The sequence below is a fragment of the Eulemur rufifrons genome, chromosome 8 (genome assembly GCF_041146395.1).
Source record: "Eulemur rufifrons isolate Redbay chromosome 8, OSU_ERuf_1, whole genome shotgun sequence".
Lineage (NCBI taxonomy): Eukaryota > Metazoa > Chordata > Mammalia > Primates > Lemuridae > Eulemur > Eulemur rufifrons.
Window position 1 is genome coordinate 66,883,788 of NC_090990.1, and position 24,273 is coordinate 66,908,060.

The 24,273-nt window shown below is 34.8% G+C and overlaps 1 protein-coding gene across 1 annotated transcript in view; it reads right to left on the bottom strand.

Moving 5' to 3' along the window:
* Window positions 1–11,144: 11,144 nt before the first annotated feature.
* Window positions 11,145–24,273, bottom strand: part of SYDE2 (synapse defective Rho GTPase homolog 2) — a 34,014-nt gene continuing 20,885 nt past the window's right edge. The window contains exons 5-7 of the mRNA XM_069478147.1: window positions 18,451–18,632; window positions 16,816–17,047; window positions 11,145–11,736 (exon numbers count right to left, since the gene is read on the bottom strand). Coding sequence (XP_069334248.1) covers window positions 11,237–11,736; window positions 16,816–17,047; window positions 18,451–18,632 — 914 coding nt within the window. The 3' untranslated portion in view covers window positions 11,145–11,236. The remainder of the gene's footprint in view (window positions 11,737–16,815; window positions 17,048–18,450; window positions 18,633–24,273) is intronic.

The following is a 24,273-nucleotide window of genomic DNA, read 5'->3' on the forward strand; positions in this document are numbered from 1 at the left end:
AGGCTGACGCCACGGCACTCACTCTAGCCTGGGCAACAGAGTGAGACTCTGTCTCAAAAAAAAATAAAAATAAAAATAAAAAAATAAAGATATTGCCAAATGTTCTCCCAAGTGATTGTGCCATTTTAAATTCCCACCTGCAGTGCATGAGAGTTCCAGTGCCTCCACATTCCTGCCAGTGTTAACGTTATTGGTCTTTTAAAATTTAGCCATTCTAATTGATGGGTGGTGGTATCTCTTTGTGGTTTTAATTTGCTTTTTTCCTAATGGCTAATGATGTTGAGTTTATTTTCATGTGTTTATTTGCCATTTATATATCCTCTTTCATGAAGTGTTTGTTCACATATTTTGCTCATTTTGGGGGGTTGTTTTTTGTTATAGAGATTTGAGAATTCTTTATATATCCTGGATACAAGTTCTTATCAGATATATGCAAACATTTACTCCCAATCTGTGGTTTATATTCTCATTCTCTTAACAGTGTTTTCCAAAGGGCAGAGTTTTTAATTTTGATAAAGTTTAGTTTATCAATTTTTTAATGAATCATGTTTTTGGTGACCTATCTGAGAAATCTTTGCATAATCCAAGGTTTTCTCCTAGAAGTTTTATATTTTTAGGCTTTACATTTAGGTCTATGATCCATTTGGAGCTAATTTTTACATATCATATGAGATATGGATCAAAGGGTTTTTTGCATATGAATATCCAGTTATTGAAGCACCGTTTGTTGAAAAGACTATTCTTTCTCCACTGAATTGCCTTTGTCAAAAATTGTCCACATACATGAGTCTATTTCTGAACTATTTTGTTCTATTGATTTATTTCTCTATCATCTTGATGCCAATACCATATTGTCTTGATTACTGTCACTTTATAAATCATCTTAAAATCAGATAGTGTTGGTCCTCTAATTTTGTTCTTTTTCAAAGTTGTTTTGGTTAGTACTTCATATGTATATTTATTTTAATTTACATGTGCAATTCTGACTTTCATAAAATTTCCACTAGGTGATTTGTTAGAAGCCCAAAAACTCCTTTGTGACCTGGGCCCTGTGTAAATACATTAAGGATATAGAAGATAATGGCTTAAGCACTGTTCCTTGATGGCTGAGGATGTAAGTGAATGTGGGAAGTTCAGATGGCTAATACAAAAGCCAATATTCCTTCAGAAGTGAACACAACAAGGAACTGCAGCAGCAGCATGGAGGGATCCCACAGTTAACAGAAAGAATCAAGAGACACTAAGGAGTTCCTCTGATACTTTCTTAGGAATAGTCTTTAAAGGAGATTCAATAAGCTCCCATTTTAAAATAAAATGCAAATAAACCCTATCCATCATTCATACTCTAGTATTTTAATCAGGTGATGAGACCGTATTCTTCTAGGTAAGACTGTAGAACCAAAGGGAAGGCAAGTTTTCCCTGGAGGTGGAGAAGGAGGAGGCAGGTTCTGTTGGGCACAGAAAGGAAAGGCAAGACTGACTGGGACTTCTAAGGCTCAGGGCAGCCATAGTGGGCACATGGCCACGGGGCCTTAGGGTGAAAGGTTTATTGAGAGAGGTGAGAATATGCCGTTTTGGCCACTTTGCAAATTAACTGGGGTCCCCCATGGCAGCAATTTGCCTAGCGATTAACTGGAAAATCTTTCTATGTTGGTTTTGGCTGCCAATATGCAGTGTAGCATTTCTATTTCCTGCTCCATTTGTAGAAGGGTCCCAAAGTTCATATTGTGACATTTGATAACTATAGGAGGAAACAATAGGAGGTAATTGTTAGGGCATAACATCCTGTACTTCTGTTTCCATAAAAGGGAGGGAATTTCTTCTCCACTTCTCAAGAGGGAAGAGTATGGGAGGATCATTTCCAGCTTCTCTCTGCCCCTCATTTACTGTTCCCCACATCACAAGGAATGACTCATGTGAGCGGTGAATTGAAAAAGACTTGAGCATGCTTGGCTGGGTGCCTTCTGCGTTCTCTCACCACACACTAGCCTGTGGGTAATATGTTTTTATAGTGCTGATGGGCACTGCCCCAGAAAGGCCTGTTTTCTCTGACTCTGCCAGTGACTGGGTGGGAATGATCAGATCACAGGAGGTGTATGAAGAAGCATACTTGGCCATAGACCCAAGCCCTATTCTCCATATTACCTTTATTGTAGTAAATTTGGTACTTTGATCTCCATATGTCTGGCTCCTATGTTCTGGCTCCAATCCTAGGAGGAGGAGATAATTGTTGGTCTCCTACCACCCCTGCATTAACATAGGGGATGGAGTCCAGGGAAAATATGCTGCTGAGAGAGGTTTAAAGATGTGAAAGGAAACAAAATGGAAAAAAAAATGTGGTCAGGGCAATAGCACTGAGAAGTCCCCAAGGCAGAAATTTAGGCTGCAAGGATGAGCCTCAGCTCTGTCCCTGCCGTGTGAGGCCTCCAGGGCTTGTGAAGAATGGGTCCCTCTTGGAACATGACCCCAGACAGGCTGCAGACAGACCCTCCCTAACCTTGCTGTAGGAAACCCTTCACCCCTCTCCATTGTCAGCTCCAGAGGGGACTTAGCCAAGTGTTCTACCTGGACAAGATGCTTTTGTCCCTTAAAAAGATAACAAACAGCCTGGTGTTATCTATGTGTCCAACTTTCAATGCAGCTTTGACTTTTCTTATGCCCCAATATTTGTGATGGGAGGGATGGAGACTGTCTTAATCCATTTTGTGTTGCTTTAAAGGAATACCTGATGCTGAGTAATTTATAAAGAAAAAAAGCTTTATTTGGCTCACAACTCTGACAGCTGGAAAGTTCAAGATTGGGCATATGGTGAGGGCCGCAGACTGCCTCCACTCATGGCAGGAGGCGAAGGGAAGCCGGTTTGTGCAGAGATCACATGGCAAGAGAGGAAGCAAGAAGTGGGAGGTGCCAGGCTCATTTTAACAACCAGATCTACCAGAACTAATAGAGTGAGAACTTACCCCACTTCCCAGCAGGGAGATGATTAATCTATTCATGAGGGATCTGCCCCCATGACCCTAATATCTCCCACTAGGCCCCACCTCACAACACTGCCACAGTGGGGATTTAATTTCACATGAGATATGGTGGGGAGAAACAAACCATATTCAAACCATAGCAGAGACTATAACTCAGTATTTTCCAATGTGTGGTATGCCTAACTGTATGTAGAACACACATCTTGATTATCTTAATAGCTATGAATTCATTTAGTCTATAGAAAAACAACTACTCTTAATTTGTTTATGACAAATGATACTGGTTTTCCATTTATGGCACCAATATGAGGTTTTACCCATATTTAATTGACAAGATGTTTTAGAGAAAAAAATATTATATGTGGTACTTGAGTATGGTAGAAATTGTGAGGGTTGTCTGTGAATGATAGAAGACGAGGATAGCTAAAAGTAATTCCTTTGATCAGAAGATACTCAAAATACTCATTATTTTATAGAGGATATTAATAGGAATGTTGGATCTTTCTAACAGTGATGAATCCTAAGATTTGTGGGGAATTAATACCACAAATCTTTTAGAGGTTAATTATAATCACACAAAGTTCATCCCCAAGTCTATTTTTTTAGCTTTCAAAATGACACTTACTGTGAGAAGTGTACTGATGCCTGCAACTTACTTTGAAATGCACCAGGAAATTAAGATAGATAATGGAATAGATATGTGATCAAGCAAATATAACAAAAAGCTTACAATTATAGAATCTAGGTGATAGTTCTACAGGTGTTCACTTTACAATTTTAAACTTTATATTTGAAAGCATTTATTTAAAAATGCTGTGGGAAAAGACACTAAATGTGGCTTCTTTCATGTATATTTGCTTGGCTTTACAGGTGAGTTTTGATGTACAGTACAGATCAAACCCAGATTCATAACCTTAGATGATGGCACTGCTTTGACATTTCTTATCTACCAGTTTAGACAAGCAGTTTTCACTTACGTAATGAATCAAACTTGCTCTTAGGTTAAAGAGTGGGTTTTACAATGGCTACAGGGGGAACAACGTTAGGCAAGAACAGGCGCAAACATGCCGGCGACCTGCATTTCATTTCTCAAACAAAGGTCAAGAACAAGGGGTCACTGTTCAATATCTGCAGCTGTGAAAAAAAAAAAAAATGTGAGCTCCAGGCAGGCTGTCGCATCACTTTCACAAGAAGCGTCTTGAATGCCAGGGGCTTTCCCTTTTCTTGATTTAATATCCATTACACTTTTCCAAAGTCGGAATTTTAAACTCTCCTTGTAAGAGTATTTTGAAGAGTAGAATTTCCAGTCAAAGCAGCATATGGAATATACAGGGCAACACGTTTTCACCACATCTATACCTCCATTAAGCAAAAAAGCAAGATTAACCCAAATGACTTAAAAACATGTCAAGTGGCCTTATCAAACAAATAAGGATGAAGTTAACCCAACCCAAGGGCAATAGTTAGCCATTTTTCTCATTTGCTTAAAATAAATGCTTGACATTGAGAAAAATAAAAACACCAAATGTAGTGTCTGTCCCCCAAAGTGGTTTCTCTGCTATTCTTTCTAATAAAGAAGAATTATATGTATAGGTTTCATTCAAGTTTATTAAAATATTCTAATTAAATGAAAAATAGGTTTCTCCAGTTCTAGAAAAAGTACATACTAAAATGAATCAAGCCAAAATTAAGAGGACATATTTTGCTTATAATTTCTGTAAAGATTTTTTTTTTTTTTTTTTTGAGACAGAGTCTCACTCTGTTGCCCAGGCTAGAGTGCCGTGGCATCAGCCTAGCTCACAGCAACCTCAAACTCCTGGGCGCAAGCAATTCTCCTGCCTCAGCCTTCCGAGTAGCTAGGACTACAGGCATGTGCCACCATGCCCTGCTAATTTTTTTTTTCTATATATATTTTTAGCTGTCCAAATCATTTCTTTCTATTTTTTAGTAGAGACGGGGTCTCGCTCTTGCTTAGGCTGGTCTCTTTCAAACTCCTGAGCTCAAACGATCCTCCCGCCTCAGCCTCCCAGAGTGCTAGGATTACAGGTGTGAGCCATCACGCCTGGCCAAGAAGTAAGATTTTAACAAATTCTTTTAACCTTCCTTTCTTAAGGTGAGATGCACCTTTTTATACACACGTTATTTAAATAACATTTATACTGTACTCTGTAGCAAAAAATTACTACAAAAAATTACCCTAAATTTACCAACCCAGTAACTTGTAGTCACTTCCTTTCCCAAGACCACTCTAATTCCAAAAGAAAGACAGATAATTTTTTTTAAAAAAGATAACATTACTTTCTTAACCAGTAATAATTTATTGCTCAGGAGTATACACTTTTAAAATTACATAGACAATGCATTTTATAGTCCTTAATCTTTATCTGACAAAAAGACAACCATTTTCCAAGTATCCCTTTAAAGTCATTAATTTATCAACAATTAACTGAACATCTTCTATGTTATAGTCCCTAGGCACATGGCAATGAACTAGATATACAAGGTCCCTACTGCCATAGACATTACGTTCTAGAGAGGTGGACACAGATAATAAACAAATAAATAAGCAAATAAATAATTTCAGATAGTGATTAATGCCTGATGAAAATAAGCCAGGGTGATATGACAGTGATAGTGTGGATATAGATTTTTAAGTTTTTCTTCTTAAATTTGGTTTAAATGTAAACATTTACCAAGGTTATAAACGTCTACAGTTTAATCACATAGTACCATAACTATTTAATATTTGTTACAGGAAACAGAAATCTCCATCTCTATATTCCCCCAATTCTTGAAGCAGGCTTTCTAGAGGCAGCCTCTTTGAAGTGACATTTGAAGAGAAATGAAAGACAAAAAGGAACTACCTAAGTAAGATCTTGGGTAAAGAGCTTTCCAGACAGAGAGAATGGCAAGTGCAAAGATCCTCAGACGGGAATGAGGTCCCAGTTGCAAGAGCACAAGGAACAAGGGAGAAGGCCTAGGAAATGATGTGGTTTATATTTTTATGACTAGCTTCTGTGAATAGACTGGATTGTGGGTGTGGAGAGAAAGAGTGATAGCAGAGGTGAAATAGGAAGAGATTAAGGGATGATGGTGGCTTGGACTAGGGTGTCGGCAGTGATAAACTTAAGTTTATCAGTTTCAGGAAATATAGCACTCAGACCTGCTGATGGCTAGGACGTGTTGGGGAGGGTAAGAAAGACTCCAATTTGGGGGCAACAGGGTTCTGATGAAGATTAGGTATTTGTACATTTGTCCCTGTTTGGCCTGCTTAGCTTCCAAATTCCCTTCCTTGTAGTCAAAGAATGTATAAGTTTTGGGGAAAGGATGAAAGCCAATTTCTCTCTAACTCCTGGAAGCTATGGTACAATCTGATGCTTCTGTCAGGAACTGTGTGAGTCAGCAATGATGCAGAGACGAGGGATGTCTTATAACTAATTCCAGTGGTGCACACGGGCTGTCTAGTGGCGGGGGCAGCAACAGCAGCACCATAGCCAGGCATGGCCTTGACTGCTGTCATTCTGACAACCCAGCCTCTCTTAGTTTCTGCTAATTTTCCAAGTCTATTTCTCCAGGTTACCCGTTTAAGGAAAAAAATTTACTTTAAAAAATTTAGGCATGGGCCGGGCGCGGTGGCTCACGCCTGTAATCCTAGCACTCTGGGAGGCCGAGGCCGGTGGATCGCTCGAGGTCAGGAGTTCGAGACCAGCCTGAGCAAGAGTGAGACCCCCGTCTCTACTAAAAATAGAAAGACATTATATGGACAACTAAAAATCTATATAGAAAAAATTAGCCGGGCATGGTGGCGCATGTCTGTAGTCCCAGCTACTTGGGAGGCTGAGATAGGAGGATCGCTTGAGCTCAGGAGTCTGAGGTTGCTGTGAACTAGGCTGATGCCACGGCACTCACTCTAGCCTGGGCAACAGAGTGAGACTCTGTCTCAAAAAAAAAAAAAAAAAAAAAAAAAAAAAAAAAAAAATTTAGGCATGATTTATATAAAGAGCACAAATCTTAAGTATGAAACTTGGTATGTAAATACCTGTGAACCACCACTTAGATCAAAGCATAAGATTTTCAGCACCCAAAAACAGCCTTCCCTCTGATACAATTTATTTTTTCAATAAATTCAACATCTGCTGGGGTTAGCTAGTTTTTGGCTGCGGCAGAACACAACCAAAAACTCTGACCTGTGGAACTTCAATGTTTATCAAATATGAGCCTTATGAATTCGAAATGAAAACTGGTCAAGGAAAAGAGCATTTCTCTTTTTTTTTTTTTTTTTTTTTTTTTTTGCTGCCGAGCATTTCTCTTTGTACCAAAGTCCTCAGGTCAGTAAGACTCGAATTAGGACTTGTTATTATTAAACATAATATAACTTTATCATAACTGGTACCTAAAAATTGGTTTTTAATTTATAAAATCCTAACTGTCAAAATCAATCTGTGGTCTAGAAACTAAATTCCTTTCAGGAACCATACCAGTATCCAACCCTTTTTCTTTAGGGTCCCTGAGATATAAAGCTACACAACCTGAAATTTTCCAAAGACAGCTATTATGTGGGATTTTTCTTAGATATATATGAATTCTTCTTGTTTTCTTATTCTAGCAGTGACTCTATGAGCATCAGCACCAGGTACAGAAGCATTAACACTAATAGTTAACAGGATGTTATAAGGTATTTTAATAACTACTATATTAATACCACCCACATCCAATACAAGGAACTCATTTAAAATATGGAATCATTTCAGTCTCACTTGATGGCAACTCCCTCCTTCAGCTAGCTGCTCAGGCCCTACTCTTTTCCCAGTCCACTGGCAGATTGTTTTAGCTCCTACTTCAAAGTACATCCAGAATCCACCCATTTCTCACCATCTCTATTTTTTCTATCCTCATCTGAATGACCCTTTTTCTAGCCTAGATTACTGCAAAACTGGATGCTTGAAAATAATAGTGAAATGCCTTCAAAGTTCTAAAGGAAAATGGATTTAAACATCAAAATGCAGAGCCAATAAAAATAAAGTGTGAGGAAAAAATAAAGTCCTTGTCAAATATATTCAAGGACTTAGAGTTTATCTCCCAGGTACCATTCCTGGGGATAAAAAGGCACTTTATTTATACACTTCAGCAGACAAACAGAACAAACAAATTCAAGAAAGAGTGGGATCCAGAAAAAGAACTAGCATAAGAGTACAAAGAAAGTACATCTCAGGATGATAGCTAAAAATCACATTGTCCAAATTTGATAAAGTTGATTAGGAAGCATAAAATGATCTCAGGGTTATAGTGAAGAAGATATAAGAAGAAAAATAAATAAAAACAAGAATATACTTCAGGAATCCCAGGATGAGGGCTAAAAGCACTCTGAACAATTTGGCAATTCAACAGTATGATTAAAGGAAGCGTTACAGTAAAGGAATCATTTTTCTTCTGTCAAGAAAAAAAAAAGCAATTACATACTCCGGGAAAAATAATAATCTGCTAAAGCCATAACCCAATTATGAAGCAAATGACACATGATATGATTTGGAGAAGTTGATGGCTATGAGAAAAAAAGAATCCATTTGACTTCTGCTTGGAACAGTCTACTTAAATTAGCACAGGTTTAAGGATATAAGATTAGATATGTAGAAAGAAATAAATCACCTGGTTTATCTGGGAATACTTTCGTATAATCTAGTGTGACAGCTAGTTATTGATTTGTAATTTTGGAATCAAAATACTATATAAAAGAAAAACATAAATATAGTTCCCCAAAGTAATATACATCTATGAACATTGATTATGTAAACTAGTGGTATAACTTACAGAAGTTAGGAGGTAAGGGCAATAATGAGTTGGAGGAGAAGTACAGGGTTGGTCGTTTCCTCAAGGGAAACTATTTAAAAATCAATGGATCAGAAAAATAAAGAGTATTAATTAAGTTATGAAGGAAAACAAATGAAGAACTAAAAATATAACAAAAATGGTAAGAAGGAATGGAGTGAGATAAATTGCTTATCATTTATAACAGACAATCAACAGATTCTTCTTAAATGATAAATTAAGAAACAGCAGCAATAAACATGCTGTTATCTCTGACAAGTGAAACTGGTGTGGATGGCAGGGAGAAATACTTTTTATATTCTATCAGTATGAATTGTTTAAATAAAATTTTTATTCAGGTACATGCTAGAAAATTAAAATTGTTTTTAATTCTAAAAGACATGAAAGCTGGCAGGCTCATAAAGGAATGACAGCTGACAGTGTAGAAAGATCCCAGGAAATTATAAAAAGCAGGTATAAAAACTCAAAAAATATTTGAAATAAAAGGCCATTTAAAATAAAGGCATTTAAACTTATTCAATACTTCTAGTACAACAGTCAATAAGAGAGGTTTATAGTTATGACTCAAGGATTAGAAAAAAAATGTTTAGAATTCTCTATGTAAGATGACAGATACTAACTTTAAAACTATTCCCATCCAAAATAATATAATAATAAAGTAATATAAGCATGGCCCTTAAGTATTTCAGACCCTGGAAAATTAAATTTTAGACAAATAAATGTTATTACATATATTTATGGATAATACATGACGGTCCAATACTTTAACACCTTTGTTTAAAAAGAATATTAAAATAAGTGATCCCTAAAATCATCATAATAATTAATAGCATGACACCACGGTTATAGTATTTTAATAAAATTTTTACATTTCTGGAACAACTTATTCAATTCATACAATATACATAAATAGCAAACAAAAGGAAGAAAATTACGGCAGTCTTCCTACAAAACATTTAAAAGTACTTTCTTTTGGCTGTTTACTCAATACATATGTTCTTTTGGTATTCTTCTGAATTGTTACACAAAGCTTTCAAAAAAGAAAGTTTCATATAAAAATAGTTATCTATTTTTTTAACAATGGATTTTCAAATTGAATAACAAAGGTATTCTGTTTACCAATGTATATTGCATAGAAATAGTTAAATAATATTTAGGAAAACATCAGGAATTTGGTTTTTTAATGGCTGCTATATCTTAAAAGTTGGTAATTTAAATTTTATTTATAATTTTAAAATTACACATTCTTTAGGTATAAAAGTTTAAAAAATACATCTTGATTTAATAAAAAAGCTTCTCAATTTACATTTTCAAACACTGCTGTGATTGCTATAATGACTACCTTTTAGATATACTTAGCTAAAATAAGTTAATTTTTAAAAATAACATGTTATGTATGCTGGCAAGCTGATTTCTTTAGAAACAAATGGGGGTAATTATAAAGTCAGTGTTATAAATGTACTGCTACAAATAAATACTTAAAGCAGAATACAAAAATTCATAAAATAGGTAAAGATTTTTTTAATCTAAGTCACCAATGCAGAAATCTGGGCACTTAATCACTCAAAGAGTTAGAGGATTTCAAAGATGACTTTTCACAGGGGATATTGTGACTTTCTGTGAATCAAAAAAGAAAGTCAATTATTTCTATTCAGATGCTTCTAGAGTGTTTTTGTTCAAGTGTTTTTGTGTAACTCTTTTAACTTACATGTCCTTTCCCTGAAAAAGACATTTGTAAGCTAATAATTTTGGCCTCATGACATATATGCTTTAAAAATACATGTGATTCTACAGGCAACCCCTCCCTCCATTCTAATACTTACATATATATGCATTTATAAATATATACACAATTTCAGGATTATAAAAATATTTAATTTCTTTAAGCTTAAATAATTACTGAATGTTAATACAGAATACATTAATACTTATATAATTTTACTTTTATTTATAAAATGGTTTTCTTATAGCAGCATTTATATTACAAATGAAATGTGACCAAATAACGTTGCAGTGTACCAGGACTCATACTGCAAATCAGACTGAGAAGCGGTGACGTTCCTCTAAAGAAACATCTGTCTCAGCTACAGAAAAGCAGTTCCTATGAAGTACCAAAATCTTGAGGGGCTAATAACTTATCTGAACCTTCTAAATGCATGTGAAAGTTATTTCCATAAAGTTGGCAAGATTTTTTAAAATATTCCAACAAGTCCAAGTTATCTTTATCCCCAGACAAGTTTTCTAATAAGTAAAAATTACATTAGTGAATAGTGTTTTTAATTGAATCACAAACTTATTAGAAATTAACTGAAAATTTCAAGAGTGAAAAAATAAAAACATCACTGTGGGAGGTATAAAGTAAGAAAAGAAAGTGAGAAAGACAGATTTGAAACTTTAAGGCATTATGAAAAACCAAACAAAAACCCTCAATCTCAAATACTCATATTAAGCTTATTTTTGTTGAGCTCACGTTCCAGATTTCCAATCAAAGTATCAATGCTTTCTTGTAGATCTTTGAGATTGACTTTTCTATCCACTGTAGATTCAATTGTCTGCATTGTCAAATATGTCTGAAATGTGCACTCTTTGGATATGGGAATTGGCTGTTCAATCATTATTTCTGGTCCATCCGTTTTGCTGTAATTTTCTCCATTTTCTCTATCTTCTGAAGGGACATCATCATAATCCACATCATTTAAATTTTCTTTTGTATTTAAAAAGTAGTTTTCTCCACAGCTGCTCCAGTCTCCTGCATAACGATTGCTAAGTGGACTGTCTAATCTGGTTTGTCTTGGCCTAAGCACTCCTGATGAATCAATACCACTCAAATCTAACATGTAAGGTCGTTCTTTCTTCCGCCTCAAACAATTCAGCGAAGACTTCTGCTCTGTGAACAAATTGTCTGTTGATTCTTTGACAGTTAAACGATGCACTAAAAATGAACAATAACTTTGTTTTAGTGATAGTAAGCCAACTGACCTTAAAAAAAACAGAGCTAAAGATAAGCCATTTAATAATCAACTACAAACATGCATTAAAATAAAAACATGCATACTATCATAAGAAAGCATTCCATAATTATTTTTTCTATCACCAGACATACTCAAGATTAGGGATAGAAAAGCTAGTAGAATGTTCAGTGGTGCTAATTCATGCTATATCATAACATCCCAAAACAAATCAAATTTCCAATGTTCTGTGCAAGTTAATTATTATCCAGCTACAATTCAAACAGTAGCTAAGCTGGAAGCTTCTCCTAAATTAAAAGCTACAGCAAAAAGCAGGCAAGGCATGTTGGTGTACAAACAAAACATAAAAAATTTCTTCGTCTGCAAACATCTAAATGAGGCAAAGGCATTTAAAGTGATCACTCTAAAAGTTCTGACCTTTGTGGGGTTTTTTGCAATTCTATTAGCAGCAGTGTCATAATTTACTTTACTAAGCAGCCCAAATTTCACTTTGATAATATGCATGAATACCAGATTTGGCCACTGTTACCTGAGTTTGATTATACAGCATTATCTACTAATAGTCTTCATTTATTGCCTGGAAATAGCACAGATATTTTATTTTCCCATTCTGGTTAGGTATTTAACAATCCCAAGTAACATTCCCCATATTAAGATTAATTCCTTCTGAGAGCTTGCCATATAGAAGATTATCACAGAGACACACATTATTTCATTACAAACCAAGGCTTTACCGCTTACTCTTTTTGTGTATATTGGACAAAATATCTACCTAAGGCTCTTCTGTATATAAAACGGACTTAAATTTAAAATGCTGAGACATAGCTGTTAAAGATTACCCATAATACCTTTCTCTTTCTGCTTGTTTATTCTGTTAATAAGTGTCTTTCCATTTATATTTCCCTTCACTAAGATAAAGGGAACATAAATCAATGATACATCAATTTTACACTCTCCAACATATAATGAATGCTTGTTTCCTGTTGTACAAAATACAACTGAAAAACTATATAAACATATATATGGTTCTAGTTTTTCAGACTTACAGTGATATTCATAAAATTTTTCAGAGACCACATGAATTTTTTCACTTAGATTTTACTGGAATACTTGATAACTATTATATAGGTATGTTTTTAACATTTCTGCCATCACATTTTTATGATGGTTATTATATATCATTGTAGATAGCTAAAAGTTCTTGATTTAAAATTTCCTAGAAAATAAAAGTCAGATATTTACTTTAAATTGATCTTTACTGTAAGTTAATATATGATACAGAATGTTCCATGCCATAAACTGATATAATTGCAGAATGGACATCTGAATTATTCCACTGTTTAATTATCTAATTCTTTTTTCTCCTCTAGCTGCTTATTGCCACCATCTTGCTTTTCTCTTCTCATTCTCTGTGTTATTCCTACCCTTCTAGTAGTGCTTAACTGTCATGCCTGTTGTTTTCACCAACCAATTACAGTACTCTGCTAACCCTGAGATCATCTAGTCTAATCTAACCCCTGTATCTTTTGATGCTGTGTCTTAAATTTGTCTTATTGTGTCTGCATTTTGTGACATTTGCCTGTAAAATCCAGATTCATTTTGTTGCCAGTTGCTTAAAGTTGTCTAAGACCCTATTTAAATATTATTTTTACATATTACCTTAGAAAATATTTAAGAAAACAACTAAATTGATATTTTATATCTTTTAGACTAACCATTCAATTTTTGAAAAATCAACATCACTGGCTTTTAAGACTACTGATCCTGGAATGGTTTCCCACTAAATATGCAGAAAAAACGGCTAATTTTAACTTCAAAAGAAAAGTCCTGGTTTTCCCATCACCGTCAACTACCCACCTTCAACAGAATAAAATAAAAAAATGTGGTCTATAATGTTGCTGAAAAAAATTTCAAAATGTAATGATAACTACTGAGAAACTTAATTTTTCCTTATCTTATCAATAGATTTGTTTTTAATTGCCACTTTGTTAGCCTTTTATCTACAGTATAATTATACCTTATTTAACAGAAATATATTGCATGTGTAGTTCGTGCCAAGTACTCTGCTAAGACCTGGGAATATAAGGTTAAACAAAAATATAATCCCTGACCTCACAAAACTTACAGTTTAGTAAGAAAAATGAAATAAAAAGAATTAGAGTAAAATTGATACCATTTCCAAAAAACTTGCCCCAAATTTACTCATCATAGAAAACGCAGTATAGCAAAGAGCTAGGAGTTATACTCTTTCTAAATGTATTTCCCCATCTGTAAAGTGACAGGGTGGCCTATAAGTAATTTTCAGTAATCTTAAAACAGCAAACTCATTTTTAAAAGAAAAATTTTTATGAAAACTTAATACATAAGACTGATAAAAAGAACAGCCTTCTTTTTATCTGAACTGAAGTGTGTTTCCATTTTATTCTCCCCCACCTGCCAACATGGCCCCAAAGCCACCTCCAAAGAACCTCAGAGCTTGGTAGAAGATAATCTGAAAAACTATTGGCAGGATAATTTTTACCTTCTAGTGCTGATATGTTAGGGTTCTAACTGATTAATCTGAAGACATGATTTTTCAAATAGAAATCTCAAAGCAAATTATCTTCTTGCCCAAAATTAAAAAACAAAACAAAAAATTTAGAAAGTAAAAAAGAAGCAGGGAGTAGGGGCAACTCCTTTTAACTCTAGAGTTGAAGAACTTCCAAATGGAAAAGTAAGATATGCACAGCAAAGGAAAGTCAAAACGTTCTACTGAATGCATGGAGATGGACATTCACTGAATTAATATGCTATGGCCCAGTCCTTGCCACATTCTCTATGTTACCATCAATTTTCTCAGGCCACACATCAACTTGATTTCTGCCTTTTCCTGAATCTAAAAGCAGGTGATTTAGAGGGCAAAACTAACTGGTGCTTCCTCTCATCCTTCTGCCCTGGTCTGTCCTTTGTCTAAGGTACTACAATTAAACAAAAATAACAGGTTATAGAAAAAGGAGCAGTTATTTTTAAGACCAACAACACAAACCTTTGGAATAAGGTGCTATACACTAGGAGACAGTTGTTTAAGGTTGTCAATAAAATATAGTGAATATGAAATCTGAACCTGCTTTTTCTATAACACAGGATATAAATTAAGTTTCTGCTCCCAAACCCAAAACTAAGGTAGCTGTTACAAAATGATAAAATGACATTAACCTCTGATACAGAATTAATGACAAAGAACTAAGTTTACTGATGGTAAACTTAATGGTGTCTCCAGGAAAGCAAGTTTTTCATTTGTGATTACAACGATAAGATGGCTTTCTCCCAAATTCCTGATGTTTATTAGAATTAAGCTGTTCTAGAGAACGGAAACACACATTTAAAACTCTGAGAGAGGCTGGGCGCGGTGGCTCACGCCTGTAATCCTAGCACTCTGGGAGGCCGAGATGGGCGGATCGTTTGAGCTCAGGAGTTCGAGACCAGCCTGAGCAAGAGCGAGACCCCATCTCTACTAAAAATAGAAAGAAATTATATGGACAGCTAAAAATATATATAGAAAAAATTAGCCAGGCATGGTGGTGCATGCCTGTAGTCCCAGCTACTCGGGAGGCTGAGACAGGAGGATCCCTTGAGCTCAGGAGTTTGAGGTTGCTGTGAGCTAGGCTGACGCCACGGCACTCACTCTTGCCTGGGCAAGAGTGAGACTCTGTCTCAAAAAAAAAAAAAAAAAACTCTGAGTGATCCCTTATGTTAGGCATCAACTACTGAAATCATCCCAATTACCCTGAGAATCTTGATTCTGGATTTTTAAATAATTAAAATACATTCTAATTCAGTTAAAATATAAATTAGAATAATTTTTAAGCCTGCATTTAAAACAAAGTAAAAATTTTAACTTTCCAAATTTAAAAATTGAACACTTTATTAACTTATTTTTTAATTCACTTTTTAAAATTAATCAGATTTATTTTAAAAGACTAAATCAAGCATTTCTTTGTACTTTGGACTTTCCTTCTCATATGTATCAATAAGTGAGTAACAGAGAACGTTCACTGAGGGCTTGCTTTGGGCTAAATACGTCACTCACTGCCTTGGACGCATCTCAATCTTCACGACAACCCTGAGGTAGGCACTATTTACAGAGAAGCAAACTGAGGCTTGAAGAAGTCAGTCTTTGCCTGAGCCCACCCTACTGACAAGTGCCCCAGTGAAGCCAAGCCCGACTCCAGGGCCAAGCACTTTTACCACTGTGCTCTATAGTAAGCACCAAAGTACTTTCACACCTGGTCTTATGCAGTGTGGAGCAAGGGCAGTGAGAGTTACTATAGGATAACAAAATTTTGGAACTTAAATACAGGATTCTTTATAGAACATGTAATTAAATACATATTTCTTTTAGCTCTGAAACTATGTAAGAGATATATTAGGAAAGTAACTATTCAGTTAGGTTATTGACTGAAATAAGAAACAGATAAAAAAGATGGAAAGGTCAAGGATAACTGCCAGTTCAAGCTGGGATAATTCAAAAACTGACCATGAATACAGTAAAGATGTGTCAGAAAGAAATGATTCAAGGAGAAAAATGGATTCTGCTTCATACTTGTTGAACTAAAAATGAGAAGAGTAAAGAAATTAGTATTTACTGAGTATCTGTTACATGTCAAGAGCTGTGCTGAGCACCTTACATACATAATTTTTATTTAATCCTCATATAAAGTCTATAAACGTTATTAAATCCATATGACAAAAAATGATACTGAGGCTCTCACACGTTAAAGAACTTGTCCAAATCATATCGCTAATAAGTGGTACAACCACGATTTAAAACCAGATCTGACCAAACCTAAATGTGTATACATTGATCTATATGTCTACAATGTTATTAGCAAATGCAGAACATTTAAATGAAAAAAATCTAAAGGGCAGGTATTAATTCATAACTATATGGAAAAGTGAAATCTAGAGAAGATTTTATTCAATCACATATGGACATATTTAATGATTAGCTAAATAAACACCTTATCATTGAAAGACAAAACTATTTTGATAGAATCATTTACCTGGCCAGAGTTGGAGTAAATAATGAAGAACTTCTATATGTTTTTTAAAATCCAAAGCACTTGCAAGTTCTTCTGAATCAGTAAAGACTCTGTTGTTATGGGTGGAAGTCTCTTGCCTCTGACTTAATAATACTGGTCCAAAGCACACAGCCAAATTCTGGCAGGTCATCTTATTTACTTCGTGATAAGAAGCCACCAATTTCAAATGATCCAACAACATCTTCAGGGTTTCCTAAATTAAATTAAATTTCACTTAATATGGTCATACAAGGACAAATTCAAGAACACAATTTATAGCAGAAAATATAGATAGGTATCCTGTCACTTTTAAAAGGGTTTTACAAAGGTTTGCTTATAAGTTGGATATTTGGAACCTGAAACATATTTTCTTATAGAAACATTGCACAGGGTCTAAATTATGTTCCAACAACATAATTTAATCCATTAGATAGTTAAAATATACACTTTTTATAAAATGCTTATGAATGCGTTCCAAATTTCAGCTAGAGTTAAAATGCATCATCAACTCTTTCCTCTCTTCTCTCTTCTAAAATGGCAACAGCAAAGGCTGTGATAGGAAAGGGGATTAGGGTAGGAGGGTTCATCTGTCCCAAATATAGGACAGATAAGTCCTATATTTGTAAGTGGGGGCTATCACACTTAAATTTAGGAAGTTAACCATTTCAGAACAGGGTCAGGTTCTATAATGACCCAGATTATAAAAGATATTTTTGAAAGGCCAACGTGCTTCTTAACTAATAAATATTTTAAGTAGACAAACCTTAGCAATGGGAAGAATAATATAGTTACAAATGAAAGAAAATTTTATTGAAAAAATATCTATTTTTTTATCCTTAAAGAAACTAGGACACATTCAGTAAACCACAGTAAACTAGTGAATAAAGTTACTTGGCTTAAAGTTTCTACCCATTCTTGCACTTTCTGCCCCCACATGATAAGAAATGTAGGCAAAACTGGCCTCATCTGGACAAGCCCATGTCTTTCTCTTATTTCCCCTTCTGTTCTAAGGAACAACAGCTAAAGTTAGCTAAGACTGGTTCTGCAGACACAGCCACCCTCCTATTTCTCTCCTATAGCAACAACTGAGGATGCTGGTCCCAAGATTTAGATTTGGGGGAGGGAGCAAATGGGAAGAAGGTAAGGAGGAAAAAAACAAGAAATGATGGTATTGCTTAAGTCTTCAGGCTAAACCATGTACACAAAAACAGTTAACACATGTAAAACATACTAAAAGGAAACACACCAAAATGTTAATTATAGTTGCCTTTAGATTTTGATAATTGCAATTTTACATTCTTCTTTTCTATATAGTCCCAGTTTTTCTATAATGAACATATATTATTGTAATAATACAATAACAATACACTTTAAAAACTTATAGGGAGCATTTATTCATGCCTAGGCTAAAATCATAAACAGAAAAGATGAAACTTTTCTAGATTTATTCTGTTTAAGAAGTATGTCTAGATTTATACTGTTTAAAAACAGTAAAGGCAGAACCTAAATCCATAAATGCCACAATGTCAAATACCTAAAAGATTATTTGTAGCTCTGGAGCTAAGTTTATAAATCATTAGCTGGCTTTCAGAAAAAATGTATACCGATTATGCTTACCTTCTCAATCTCTGGCAGACAATCTAGCAGGTCAACAGCAAACTGGGAATCACTTGGGTCATTCTCACAACCATTTGATGACATTTTCAAAGGACTTTTTGCCATTGCATCTAATACAGCCTCATAAAGCTGTTTTGTTATTAGAGGAGAAGGAAGTTCTCTTAAATAATCCTTAAGAACACCTTTAGAAAACAAACAAATCAGACAGTTGGTGGTTGAACTTCAGAATGAAATAAAGAACCAGACAAAACCACACTTATGGTTGGAGATTTTAACACTCCTATTAGCAAGTAGAAAGAAAAGAAAGATATAGAAGACTGGGACAACATTATTAACCCACTTGACTTTATTGACAGTTATAGCACAGTCCATCCAAAGCCACCAGAATACACATCCTTTTCAATAGCTCAGATGGAACATTTACCACAAGAAAACCATATTCTGGGTGTTAAAGTAAGCCCAAATCAATACAAAAGCTTTTAAGACCTATGAAGTGTGTTCCCTAACTACAAACGTTTTGCCAGGAAGGTGGGAAATAAGGACAATAGGGCAAGGAAATTGAGGACATTTGCATGAGAGTGGCTGGAATGAAGAACCATGAAATCTAATACAACTAGAGCAGGAAATGATGAGAGGGGAACTGAGGAAGCACAAATATATCAAAGGATAACTAATGAAGTGAAAAGCAGGAGTAGGAAAAAACTTGAGAGATAGGAAACTATAGCTCTAGAATGAAAAGAATTCATAGTTTGAGAGCCAAAACAATTCTAGGTGATAAGAACCGAGTTATGATCTTACGAGTAGGTCGGTCACTACAGTAGAGTTGACATAAAGGTCACTGGATAGCTTTATAACTGATCTGAAACTGATAATCTAGGGTTCTGAACTCCTCATTTGTAAGATAAAGTCACCTAGGATTATGGCAGGACTTGGGTTAGAAATATAATCAGACTCCCCTTTTCCTGTGGGATTCTTACTGATTCCTACTACCACCATCATGCTAGGACCCCAGGAATATATGGTGCTAGGGTTAAAAATACCAGTTCTGATTTGGAGAAAAAAACCAAAACAAGTATTTTTTAGCACAACAACATAAGTGGATAATTTTTTAAAGTTTTTTTTTAACTAAATACACAGGAATACAAAAAAAAAAATCACAGAATTACAAACATTCACCTCAAAGAGTAGGCACATCACCATCTCCTTATCATTCTTTCAGTTCTCCTAGGTACCTGTATGTCTCAATGCTAGTGCTAGTCTATCACCTACTACATGGAAACTTACCCAATTAACTTCATGAAAAAAGAAAAGAAAAATACAAAAATGACCATATTCTAGCCCTGATTTTTCCAAATGAGCCTCACTGTCAGTCCTGGGTTCCTGAGAGAGCATTCCAGCTATAGCTCACCATTCTCACCTGCCTGGTGCTTTACTTTTTAGCAAGTGCTATTTCATGCAGTTTCTCATCTCAAAGTGTTTGTCAATAGATTGCCCTCCTTCCACCTTTGCCTGGCTAAGTCCAGCTCACACTTCAGAAGTTAGCTGAGAAGTCACCTCTTCCAGGAAGTTTACCCTAATTTTCCCAGGATAAGTTAAGTGCTCCTTCTCACATTTTATAATTAGCTGTTTCTGACTGTCTTTCCCTTGAGACTAATACTCTTAAAGGTGGAGATGACCTCTTATGCATCATTGTGGTCCAAATGCCTTAGCAAAATACCTAGCATATAGTAAACACTCAATATATACTTACTGGATAGATGGATATCATTTTCCTACCAGCAACTGCAGGACTATGAAGATTAATATGTTAAATAACCTCATTCTTCAAGTGAGACTCTGTCTCCTAGGAAAGTGCCCTTATCCTCTACAGGCATCTAGCATGACAAAAAATTAACACACTGGATCCAGAACACTGAAAATGCACAGTCACAACCATGAAAATCATTCTTTTGCAGGTAAAACTTATATTACGCAGTAAAAAGATACATTTATAGTAGGTAGATTTGAATGTTAAATCATTGTAAAACTACAAATTAAGTTTTACACTCTATTAACCTGACCTACCCTACTTTACCTCACTTACTCTTTCTGACCTTATCATTTACCTTAGTCATACTCTATACATGTTACTCAGACCAAATGGCTCTCATAAACAACCTCAGTAGATTTGGGTTGCTAAATATATGACCATTCCTTAGCTTTTCACATTCCTTGGTGTTTTATACAGTTTCAATGTCTATGTTCAATCCAGGTAAAGGAAAAGAGAAGTAATTTGGAAGCTAATATGCCAGAGCTCAGAGAAAATATATGTATGATAGGAAATGTGTATTTAATATGTAAAAAGGAAGAAAAATATTAATGTTTAAAAGATAATTTCTGGCTTATTTCTGATCATGTTTTTTCTTGAAGGCAGATAGGATAAAAACGATTAAAGTAGGATTAAATCAGAAAAAGGCATGGCCAAATGAATTTTTAAGTACTAAATCTAGATACTAATTGTGTTGCACTGACAAGAAATCTATTTTAGTGAACACATTTAAACTGAATTTCCTCCTCATCCCACCGGCAGTCACTGGCAGAAAAAAAAGAAAGATAAAATATAAATTTAAAAAATAAAAGGAAAGAAGAATAAAAATAACTAAAAATTTAAATTAAACAAATAAAAATAAATAAATTTCCTCCTCAGAAGACTTAGTTCTTTTTTAGTAATCACTAAATAATAAGTATTTTGACTTTTCTAAATTCTCCTCCTGTTATCTTTGGTAAATAAGCCCCACAAACAATTATGAGTAGGCTTCATACCTTAAATTTAGTACTTGATGAAAAAAACCTTGTTTGTCTGGAGTATTTCATTCTGTGTTCCAGACAAACCAAACTAACAAAAACACATTAAACTGTGAACAAACTCTATCACTCACTTCATTTAGACCTACTGAACTATTAATTATATTTCAAAGTTTGCTGAGAAATGTGAGTTTGTGTGGAACAAACACATGGGGCAACACCACTACCAGCCAATTCCCCAAATCAACAATATCTTTTATTTTGAGCCACAAGGATTTTGTATCATGCAATTCCAGTGATATTTCTCAGACAAATCTTAAATCACTTCATTGGCTTTTTAACAAGAAGGAAAATAGCTCTAAATTCTTCTGAAAAACAGCTTTACTGAAAAGGAATAGTACAAAGAATGGAGCCAAGAAATGCTCAATTTACAAATTACAGAAACTCACAATTTTAGAAAAGAATGCTATAAATCTAACATTCATTGACCTATTGTTCATGTTCTGCATATGCTGCAAATTTCCAAAGCTAAGGACCCTCTCTTCATCTTTTTAAACTATATTATGTTTAACATAATTTTTATTTCTAAGAGAAGACTTTCCTAAGACATAATCTACTTTTAATTATAGTGTGTACTTTTCTGGAAATTGGTATTTATAAAATTTCTCTTTCATGAATTCATAAAATAGGTCCTTTGCTGATTTTTTTTAATGACATATTAACAAGGGAAGAACATTCTATTTTTTAAGACAGCCCATATTTTGGTAGAAATAAGCCTCTTCTTCTATTAAAAAAACCTGTTATTTCAGATTTGCTAAAACATATAAGAAAGAAAAAGTACCTTGGTTGTTTTTCTCTTAGTGTTTAATATTAAATGCTTTGGTTATCCAACAGTATATATTTAATATTCTATGAAAATACAGTCATTCAGCGTTCAGAGTGAGAATCTCAACTATCCCGAAAGCCTCAATCCTAAAAGTAAGCTTTAAGGATTTCAACCAAAAAAAATCTCTTTAACATGTGCAAGGTGAACCTCCTTTAAATTCTCATCCAGACAATTAATTGTGTGTAAAATAAGAAAGCAAATTAGAAGAGATAAACACCATTATAGCAAGAAAAAACAGCAGTTGACAATAGGGAGAAGAGAACTATCAAAATACACAGAAGATCTCGAGATACATACTGAAGCATCTATAGATGAAAGGATATGAACCCACGGCCAATATCATATTGAATGGGGAAAAATTGAAAGCATTCCCACTTAGAACCGGAACCAGACAAGGTTGCCCACTATCTCCACTTCTATTCAACATAGTGCTGGAAGTCCTTGCTAGAGCAATTAGACAAGAGAGGGGTATTAAGGGCATCCAAATGGGGGCAGATGAGATCAACCTCTAGTTCTTTGCTGATGATATGATATTATATCTAGAAAACCCCAAATACTCAACCAAGAGACTCCTAGAAATGATAAATGAATTCAGTAAAGTCTCAGGATACAAAATCAATACACACAAATCAGAGGCATTCATATACGCCAGTAACAGGCAAGCCGAGTTTCAAATCAAAAGTATAATACCTTTTACAATAGTCTTAAAGAAAATTAAATATCTAGGAATATATTTAATGAAAGATGTGAAAGACATATATAGGGAGAACTGTAAGACACTAAGAAAAGAAATTGTAGAAGATGTAAACAGATGGAGAAATCTACCCTACTCATGGATTGGTAGAATCAATATCGTTAAAATGTCCATTCCATACTACCTAAAGTGATCTACAGAATTAATGCAATCCCTATCAAAGTACCATCATCATTCTTTATAGATCTAGAAAAAATAATTCTATGCTTTGTATGGAACCAGAGAAGACCTCGTATAGCCAAAGCAATCTTAAGTAAAAAGAACAAACTGGGAGGTATCAGTCTACCAGACTTCAAGTTGTACTACAAGGCTATAGTAACTAAAACAGCATGGTACTGGCACAAAAATAGAGACATAAACCTTTAGAACAGCACTGAGAATCCGGAAATGAAACCACTCGCATATGGTAATCTAATCCTTGACAAAGCAGACAAAAATATACACTGGGGAAAAGAATCTCTTTTCAATAAATGGTGCCGGGAAAACTGGATAGCTACATGCAGAAGATTGAAACTGGATCCCCACCTCTCTCCTCTCACAAAAATCAATTCAAGATGGATAACAGACTTAAACCTAAGACATGAAACCTTAAGAATTCTAGAAGAAGATGTTGGGAAGACCCTTTCAGACATTGGCCTAGGCAAAGAATTTTTGAAGAAGACCCCCAAGGCAATCACCGTAGCAACAAAAATAAACAAAAGGGATATGATCAAATTAAAAAGCTTCTGCACAGCCAAGGAAACTATCATTAGAGCGAACAGACAGCCTACAGAATGGGAGAAAATATTTGCTCTCTACACATCCGATAAAGGGCTGATAACAAGAATCTATTTAGAACTTAAAAAAATCAACAAGAAAAAAATCAAACAACCCCATCAATAAATGGGCAAAGGAAATGAACAGAAACTTTTCAAAAGAAGACAGAATAATAGCCAGCAAACATATAAAACAATGTTCAACATCTCTAATCATTAGAGAAATGCAAATCAAAACCACAATGAGATATCACCTAACCCCAGTCAGATTGGCCTCTATCAAAAAGTCCCAAAACAACAAATGCTGGCGAGGATGTGGAGAGACGGGAACACTCTTACACTGCTGGTGGGACTGCAAATTGGTGCAACCTCTGTGGAAAAGAATTTGGAGATACCATTCGATCCAGCAATAGCACTATTAGGCATCTACCCAAAAGAGCAAAAGACATTCTATAATAAAGACATCTGCACCCAAATGTTTATGGCAGCACAATTCACTATTGCAAGGATGTGGAAACAACCCAAGTGCCCGTTGATTCATGAGTGGATTATTAAAATTTGGTATATATATATACAATGGAATATTACTCAATTACAAGAAACGACAGTGATCTTGCACCTCTTATATTTTCCTGGATTGAGCT